This window comes from Protobothrops mucrosquamatus, unplaced genomic scaffold, assembly GCF_001527695.2.
Source record: "Protobothrops mucrosquamatus isolate PMUCROS unplaced genomic scaffold, P.Mucros_1.0 scaffold719, whole genome shotgun sequence".
Classification (NCBI taxonomy): Eukaryota; Metazoa; Chordata; class Lepidosauria; order Squamata; family Viperidae; genus Protobothrops; species Protobothrops mucrosquamatus.
This window is the reverse complement of record NW_015386999.1, coordinates 12457-22532: the sequence shown is the minus strand read 5'-3', so window position 1 is coordinate 22532 and position 10076 is coordinate 12457. Positions and strand designations below refer to the sequence as shown.

Sequence of the window (10076 nt, the reverse complement as noted above, 5' to 3'; positions counted from 1 at the left end):
TACCACGGACCTGGCATTACATAGCATCAGCCGAAGGTCCCGGGCCGGAGGGTCTGAGTCTCCCGGGAACCGAGTGGAGACCTGAGGACCGGAGCACCCACAAGCTTGTAAATAGCGTGTGCGTGCTCCCCTAACCTGATATGGTCCTCTGCTCCCGCCATATCTGCCTCTCCCACTGACCGTACTGATTCCCTCCTCTCCATTCTTTCCCAGAGAAATGCAGCAACCTGATAGTAACAAAAATGTATTTTCCGGGGATTTAAGAATAGGCAAACTAATTATAGATGTTTTGGATTACACCTTCCATAATATCTTAACATTTTGGAGCTGATGAAAGCTGAAGTCCAAAATATCCACATGACTTCTTGGTAGGCTACTCCAGATCTAGCGGTGGTGCTCTCTGAGCTTGGTTGCTTTCTTGCAGATATTTTATTACCCATCTAGGTAATATCAATGGTACCAGATCTAACCATTCTTCCAGTCAAGAAGCCATAGTCTGCTCTGTGAGGAGATATTTTGGAATTAGTTACAGTTATACTCACATATGTAGTTTTTAATCTATCTGTGCAACATGAGTATGTATTTCAAAGTTACAGATACCTGAATATTTGGGAGCCTAACAGTGCACCATTATAGGGCAGGGGTGTCAAACTCGTGATGTCGTGCTACGTATTGGGCCGGTTTTGCCATTGCCGGCAATGGGATGGGCGCAGCTTCAGTATGATGAAACCGGCCCGCAGGCCAGCAGTTTGACACCCCTGATGTAGGGGAAGTCTGATTGACAAACCTGAAAAGAGAAAAAAGTTTATTTTGATTTTTAACATCAAGAATAAATTGGTACTATACAAATATCCCATTTAAAATGCTTCAATTATTTATTTGATACTCTTATTTGGACTGGGTTATTTAGAGGACAGTTTTTAAAAACATAGGTTCTGTACTAAAATTAGTTTGATCTTGTCAAGTCCTAGGACTGTTTCCAATACACCGGTGATACACCTGTGAACCATCTGTCTTTCTCCAGGAATTTACAGAATAGAAATAAAGCTCAGGGGACAGAATCCAGTGATGGAGAAGGGAAAAAAGTGTTAGAAATAGTATCTAAAGTGTGTGTTTATATGTACATACATACATTACATAACATATTTCTGTGCATTCATTCTATTATGTCATAATAAAACTTCCTGTTATTACCATATTTCAGGGGTGTCAAACTGCCGGCCCAGGGTCCGGTTGCATCATGCAGAGGCAGCGCCCACCTCAGCTCTGGCAATGCGAAAAAAGTCATGATAATGTCGCAACACGTCACGTGACGCGGCGAGTTTGACACCCGTGCCATATCTGTATATTATGATGTGTAGCCCCTCCCCATGTTTTAGTCTACAACAGGGGTCTTTAAACTTGGCCCTTTTATGACTTGTACTGAAGTTAAGGGTCTTAAGGAGTCGGTCCGTACGACCGACTCCTTAAGACCCTCAACTTCAGGTGTTCAGTATTTTCCCGGTTCAAACTTCTGGGGACCAGATGTTGGAGTTAACCGAATTATCTTTATCATTCGGTTTTAATGGTTCAGTCTTAAAACCGTTTCTTATTCTATTTACGAACTGTCTAACTTTTGATTGAATTAAGTAATTTACATCATGATATTGAAAACCTCGTTAGAAAATAATATTTGATAATAAGCATTTTGAAAAACCTGAATGATCAAAGTAAAGTAATAGTTTTATTAATATAATTTTATAAAACCTCCTTCCTTTTCACTAACTTTGAAACAATCTTTGAAATCTCTCCTCATTCAAGTGTCTCATCACTTACTCAGTTTGATTTTATTTTGCAAGAATGGAGATTGTTGACTAAAATTAAATGTAATTAACCTATCAACTTCTTCAAGAATTTTAATGTTTATTGGAAATTTTTGATTCTTAATTTTGTACTTTATCTTCTAAATTTGAATTTGATTTGTTCCATATACCTATATAGATAGTGAATGCAGGCTCTTATTTAAAAGTTGATAATTTGCACAAAATGATAAGCTGCTATTCGTTTCAACCATGATTTGTTAAATGGCCACAGTGGACTGGTTCACAGATGAGATTAAGACATAAATTATGGCTTACCAAATACATTGCTTGACTTTACACATTGGGATATGTCAAAAGCAGACAAACCACATTACAATTTAATGTGATGTGGTAGTAGCTGAACAGATGAGCTTCTCTAAATCAGAAGTGAGCCATATGTGCTTCTTATGTCAAAAACCCTATTTTTATCCCATTTTCAGGGCTCAGAATACTTGGGGAAAAAGATTATTTTATTGGGGAGTTAAGGGGTAAAATTAATCTAAGCTTTCTTTAAATTCTTTAAATTCCTCCCTTAAAATGGAATGATTTCATTCATTTGTGGGGAGCGTTAAGGGGCAAAGTAAGCTAATATTTGATAGCAGTTGTAGTTTTTGAAGCCTTGCCTTACGCATACACAAAAAATCATCACATAAACTATCACCACGCTAAAAACAAAAAAAAAACCAAAATCAAATTTGCTTCCATTTCTTCTTGAAATTAGTGCAAACTGTATTTCCATTTTTACTGAAGAATTTCAGCAATTGTTTTTGTTTAGGGCACTGAATAAATATTTTATGTCATATATCCTACACTTTAAACAATTCAGAAAGTGCCTTGTATGTGTTTCCCAAATGAATAGCATTCAAAAATAGACTTAATTTATTTTAACACATCAACTTTGGAATGTGCCATCAAGTATTTGGAGCTGTAAACCAGGACTCCTTTTTTCAGATATTAGTTAAGCTTCCTGGCAGGAAGAACAGCTGGTCAGGTGCAAACCGGACCCTGCATGTAGCTCTGATCAGTTTGTCAGAATCTAGATCAGGAGTCTTCAAACTTGGCCCTTTTATGACTTGTGGACTTCAACTCCCAGAATTCCTCAGCCAGGCAAGCTGGCTGAGGAATTCTGGGAGTTGAAGTCCACAAGTCATAAAAGGACCAAGTTTGAAGACCCCTGATCTAGATGTACTGTTCTATAAGTTATTTTGGAAGTTGTACCTATTTCATTTGGAGCAGTATATATTGCTCAGAAGTTGTATTTTAGCATGCTAGTACAGTATCTGGCATTTCTGTCCATGGTAATTAAGAAAACCAAATTGTTGGAGGCTTAGCCTGTTAGGATAAACCCATTCATCATGTTCATGAAATGATGAGTCTGAAGAACCCTGAACTGACAGTTATTTAAGCATCTTCGCAAATTCTTGCCTTAAAATAATACAAGACCTGATAAATAAGTTTACTATCAGCAAAAATGGGATGAATGTAACACTATAAAAAGGATCCTTTATCCTACTCTATTTTGCCTTATTTCTCCATAAAAATAATATAAAAGTAGAAGGAAATTGGTGCCAGTGAAATAGATGCCAACCTCAATTTAATCATAGCAACATTGTCAAACCTATGTGGAAAAATGGTAGATACATATGTAGAATGTTGTAATAACTGGAAAATGTATAAATAAACATAAGAAATTTTCTTCCCTTCTTTCACTTATGTTTTAGCTGGGTAGAAATGGTGAGGAGAGGGATAAGAGGTAGTCATTTTAAACAGTGTACTTTTTTTTTTGGCCTTTCCAAATATATTAGACCACAGCTTGCATAATTTCGAGTCATTTGTATTTTGTTTATGCTGGTTAGAATAGGAATTATATATTACTGTATATAATCCCAGCTCATTTGAATGGCATTAGTAAGTCTTTAGTGCAATTTCTGGAATTATAAACTATCTTGCTCCTCAGTGATTATACATTGTAGTTAATTAGAGTATGGATGCTGATTCTTCTCTTAACTTATAGCCAATTCTGAATACCATTTGAAGTGATGGGTTTAGCTAAGAGTGCCTGATCTCTGTGCAATCAAAAGCTGGATCCTCCTCTGAGAAATCCAGTGTATTTTGCCACTGTTCCTTTAGCTTAACAACTGCATTCCCCTTTCAGTTCTTCTTTGTAATAATGCTTGTAGAAGCTGCTGCTGCATGCAAGCAATTTGGGTAATAAATAATGCACATCTAGTAATACTTGACCTAAACATGAAAATTGCATCTGTACTTACAGGCACAAAAAGTTCACAAATATATTGATTTACTTTCCAAATGTTACTTATTTGATGATGTTGGAACTCAATATGGCAAAGGTAATCTATAAAATTTCAAAGAAGTTTATTTTCTGTGGCAATCTTTTATTTTGCAGGTGTTGGATGTTGAGGTGCTTTTTCCTAAAATTCAAATTGTCACCTTTTTATTTGCATTGTGAAACTATTTCTACTGATTTGTGTGACCTTGTTAAATGCAATGAGATGGGGCAAGCACAAAATTTTGGCCTATTTTTTTTAAAGGACTGTGAATTATCATTCATAGGAATGAATAAAATACAACTTTACATATAAAAAGAATGCACGCTATTGGAAGACAATATTCTATTGGCGCTGAAGACAACTAGAATGGAGTTAGACATTTTTTCTTAAGTATCTCGTGGGTTAGCATTAGTCCAGACTGATCTAACACATTAATGAGAACTGAACTGTAATGAATTTCCCTATGAACCGGTTGTTAAGAAGACATATATGTCAATTCAATTTTCTTCTTAAAACCACAAGTGCTTCAGTTGATGAACATAAAAAGAATACAAAATTAAACCAGTAAATGTTCTGGCTGAGAAAAAGAAAATGTTGAGAACACATTCAGATATAAAACTTGCTTTAATAATAATGTTATGTGAAGACAAGCTAGGACAAGCACTAATGCGGTTCTCTAGGAACAGATTTCTTAAGAACTAAAACACCGAATGACATGTTGGATATTATGCAAGTGAACTTCTGATTGCGCAATGGGATTTGGCCTTGCTTTTCCCTCCTCATGCTACCAACAGATGCTTCAGAGAATTTCCCAATGTTTCAGATCAGATTTGTAGAATGTGAAGTGCAGGAGGGAGAATCTATACTGCAAGCAAATGTTCTGTGAACAACTAAACACATTTGCAAACAACCCACTAAAGATCTTTCTTTTTTTACTTCAAACAACTGGCCTCTACTGAAAGCTCCAAGTATCCCTGACAAACAATTAAGGAGAGATACTCGTGGTAAAGTATCTCATCCACAGCTTATATAATTCTTTCATAATTAACTTCATTTTCTGCAATAGAAAGAAAAGAAAGCAAACAGGCAGGCGAGATGAGATGGTTCATGGTAGTGTGGAAGATAATTAAGGAATACTTCCTTACCTGTTTCAGTAGTACAACACAAACCATTTGGACACTGTTTTGCTTAATTTATTGTGCATTTTAAACATTTTATACAGTGGCATTTACATAAAGTCTTATAAAATCATGCAGGACACTCCCAACCTTGTTTCAACTACCTTTCTTAAGATTTCTGTGGTTTTCATTTATATGCTGTCATGCTTATCTTTGCATCTCTGAAATCTAGTTTGCACAGCATCTAGTTTAAAGAACAGCTGAGAGTTGTGGAGAGCTGAGTCCACACTCCATATGTGGCCTTTTCTTCCATAATATGGAATTGCAGGCTTGGATGCCTCTAAATAACCTCAAGAATAGACACTGCAGCAGAATTGCTACTTACAACTTTTGTCAGCTTTTATTCTCAGTTTATTTGGAAAGCCAGTTTAATATAATAAGCCAGAACAGAAGGGAAAATGGGAATGCAGAATATATCAAGACTTGGCAGTGGCCACTTGATGAAGTCACAGGCTGATTTTATATGTATTTCAAGAGGATTGTTTTTTTGTTTTATTTTTCATCTTCATAGTTTGACACATTTATGATTGTATGTATTTATCATTTATGATTGTATGTATTTATCATTTATCACATGTGGCTTATTTAATTCATGTGGCCAGCGTCTCTTTACTGTTGTGGCAGAAATTCTGTGATGCTGTGGGATTATGTAGAACAGATAAAATGAAAAATAAAATAGCACAGATGCTCAGACAAGTAAGTTATTCCTTAATTAGAAAAGGAAGATATTATTATGGATTTTTCACCGTTTAAAATCTTGTAATATATTTTTCAGAATTCTTTCTTAAATGGTTTATTCAGCCAGGGATTTGTGGGAGAGATGTAGAAATAGAATTCTTTTTTTATGTCTATGTAACATAGTACAACATAAATAGCCAGATGCTTATATATATTCTTGACATGAATACACCTTGTTCTTGTCTAGTAGATTGTTCTTAAGTATATATTTGGGGTTGCTTCATATGAGTTCACTATATTTTAATGTCTAAGAAATCTCTGTACATTGAGAAAGGTTAAAGTTTGTATTTTGTCTGCCTCCAGTATTTTTCATATCTGTTAATTATAGTTTATTTATTTAAACCTTAGTCTTAGGGAGCACATCTGTATGTCTTCTGAATTTCAGTCTCTTTCTGGTATTTCCTCATGCAAAAATGGACAACTACGGAAAATACGTCTGGAGTTTTCAAAGCTTTAAGTGTTGGAAAGGTAGAATGAATGATGCATATTCATTTTCATCAAGGACATAATTCTTTAGCCATCTGATTTTAACAACATTGTCTTTATATTGGGTGATTTTGTTTTATTATGTTTATCTTCAACTGGTCAATTACATTTCAGCTATGTCTTCCTGTAGCTGACTGGAAATTTGCCACCTTTGTGAATCTAAACCTGAGACAAAATGCAAAATTGTTATCTTAGCATATTCTATTCTCTTTGTTTCAGGAGAATTGCTAAGTCAGCCCAGGCCAGAGGGAGTGACTGAGATCATCTGTCCGAAGAATGGTAACGAGCGAGTGAATGTGGCTTTGGTTTATCCCCCTACTCCAACAGTGATCAGCCCTTGTTCCAAGTGACTGCTGGAAGTCGCCTGCCTTGGCCCCTATTATAAGGACACTTCAGATGCCCCTTAAACCCTTGCTAAGCATTTTCGGAGATGTACCACTCAGAGATGGATCTAATTATTTATGGGGCCTGAATATCACAGCTTGGGAAATAAAGGTATGGTGGGGTTGCTTCTTTTGCAAATGGAAAACACACTACAATTTAGTCAAGATGGGAGGGGGTATCAGAAGTTTCTGAGACTGGTTTTTCTTTTTTGAAATTTATCCTTTATAGTACGCATTTGGGTATTTCTGTGCTTCCTGTGCTTTGGATTCTATCAACAATTTATAATCTGAGCAAACATTGACTGCCTGGGGAGTAAATTTTTTGAGAGTTCATAGTCACCTTTATCAGAAGTGTCAGAGGAAGCAATTCCTATTTGTATATGTATCTAGAGAACACTAGTGTGAGCAGGACATTTCCAGGAACTGAGAGCTATTTCTATTTCTGTTCTCAACCTCCCACTGTCCCCCTAGAAAGTCCAGGATGTTACTGCCAGTATATCAAAAATTTGTCAAATTTTTCAAGGATTTTCAGCATCCTTATTTGGGGCTATTTTGCTCCTATTCCCATCCTTAAGTACCTGGAAAAAAAAGAGGAAGGGAATTAAAATTCAAACTTTTTCTTTCCAAAACATTAACATGTCTTTGAAAGATTTCCTGCAGCCTCCAAAAGGCCATTATCATGAATTGTGGCCTCTGAGCACTCAGAAGTTTATCTCCCCTGTCTACTTATACAATCGTTCCCATAGTGAGCCAATGCTTTTTAAACCAAACACTGATAAAATTTATTTATTTTTCTCTACTAACTACCTGGAACAGGTCTGACTATCAATACGAACAAAGTTCCTATTGATGACAAGTATTTTAGGTTATCCTGTTGTTATAATTATTCTAATAAAACAAATATTGAACGTTTGAAGTCAACTGTATTTACCTGAAAGGAAGACTTTTTTTTAACACTTTACATTTAAAATGGAAGGGCTCATTCCTTTCAGTTCTGTTACCTCAGAACAAGATAACTGAGGCAGATAAATTGGTTTTAGTATAAAATCCCCTTTGAATGGGGGAAGGATGATGTTTTAAATTCAGGGTCATCCTTCTTTTAGAAAGAGGCTGTATTAAAACAATTCATAATAGCTATTCAGTACTGACTGATTTTATGATTGCAGGAGTAATACTGAACCACAACTCCCTCCTGTTATTAATTCTTTCAGATTGCCATCACTAAGGATCACAAAAGGCAGATCAACCATGATAGCTTTGTACAGAGACTGACTATTCCAGAGCATTAGAGAATGGCTATCCCTATTATGCTCTGCACATGGATTTCCTGAAGATATCCAAGATTTGGTTGATATTAGTTGCTCATTTTGATAGGTGTTGATCTCATTTAGTAAGAATAAACAAGTCTGTTCCCCTCAGTTGTCCTTAATTTTATTATAGAGATTTATTTTATTTGGGGGTCAGGCAGCAATAAGGTAACTGAATATATATTTGGAACCATAAGCACTGTGAACCTTGAGACTTCAGCTCTGCCTTCTTCTAATATACAGATTAATGAGAGCAGGTGTGCTGAAGGCTGTGCATTGGGGTGGACACAAATCTGCAGTCTACATGAATTGATCCTTTTCACCGATTGGGGTTGGACTGATATGCTCAGAAGAAACAGAAAGCATCCTCATCCTGATCTACTGTTACATTTGATTACCCTGCAGTATGAAGGCTCTCACAAGAATCAAGACCATTGTTCGCTGAGAACACTATTGACCTGTGTTTTGCACTTGTTTGGACTCACGAATGTAGGCTTTTTCTCAATGTATGTACCATTAGATGTACCTGAAGAAATATCTAATGAAAAGGAATTGTTGTTAACTTTGGTGGTTTCTGTGCAGGTAGGTGTTGAATTTATCACTGGCAGCTTCAGTTGGCCTCTCCAGCAGGCAAGAAGTCTAGCGTCTATTCACTTCTTCCACAGTCTTTAGAAGCCAAGAAAACTGCCAAAATGGTGCTTGGGGAGTTCGATTATGTCTGTGGGATACCTTTTTAATTCTCCTGAGTGTTTCAGCCCAATTATGCCGTCTTTTAAATCCTATATAGGAAGCTTACACATGTACACCTGTTCCTCAGTTATTGTCTGAGATATAACAAGAGATAATCTGGGGCAGAACTATATAAATTTAATGGAGCCGAACTTATTAAATACCAACAATCTTCCATTTCACCCACAAGTACAGTCATCATGATGACATAAATGGTCTGAATGATCCTTATATAAATTCACTACATCATGGAATTTTCACTGAAGAAAAAACTTCTTAGATAAATTGTTATCAGGGAGTTCAAGTCAGATTTTGGAGTTCACCCAGCCTTAGTTAAGCACTACTAACTGAGTTCCTTTGGCCTGAACCAAAACAGCTAGGTTTATTTTCACATAATTACTGCCAAATAACCTAATGTAGCCTTGCAAATAAATTTGCAAAAGGTAAACATCTGCAAAATTGTTCCTGTTGCTTTCACAGAAACAGCCTAAAAAGGAAGAACTGGGAAAGAGAGAATGGACTCTTTTTTTTTCTTTTCAGTTTATAAATACATCTCACTGTTTGGGCCATAAACAGGCTTGTTCCCTACGTAGATAGTTTAGCAGAGTGGGGTAGTTTGAAGCCTGAATGTGCAGGGTAACTACTTGTGAAGGCAAACATTACATAGTAGCCTCATATATAACCTCATATATAGTCCCCAAAACCTCTTCTCATTTGCCATATACTTTTAAGATGTGATGACTTAGAAATGAAAGGCAGGTGAACTCCATCCATCTCTCCGATTTTTATCTGAACTTTCTCCCATTGTCAACCAGTGAAAAATTCTGTACAGTCATGGGCCTTGTTCTGTTCTGCTGGGGAGGTATTAGTACTTTGAAACAGAAGATGTGCCTGATCGCACAATATTTTCATCTTTCTTAACTTGAACTGGATTTTAGTAGCATGCCACAGGATACTATTATTTATTCTGATATGTTTAATTTGTATTTCTACGTTTCCCAGGTTTATTACTTCTTGACTTCAGTTCAGTCTCTCGCAATTCCTTTTGGATTGGTTAGAAGTTAATTTGAAATCTGATTCCACCTACTTGCCATCCTTAATATGGGATGGCAGGAGAAGCAAA

At 36.2% G+C, this 10076-nt stretch overlaps 1 protein-coding gene across 1 annotated transcript in view; it reads left to right on the top strand.

Annotated features, from left to right (window-relative positions):
- Window positions 1-8332, top strand: part of MFHAS1 (malignant fibrous histiocytoma amplified sequence 1) — a 23244-nt gene extending 14912 nt beyond the window's left edge. Inside the window, exons 3-4 of the mRNA XM_029284567.1 lie at window positions 6754-7029; window positions 8129-8332. Of these exons, the coding sequence (XP_029140400.1) occupies window positions 6754-6884 (131 nt within the window). The 3' untranslated portion in view covers window positions 6885-7029; window positions 8129-8332. The remainder of the gene's footprint in view (window positions 1-6753; window positions 7030-8128) is intronic.
- Window positions 8333-10076: the final 1744 nt, after the last annotated feature.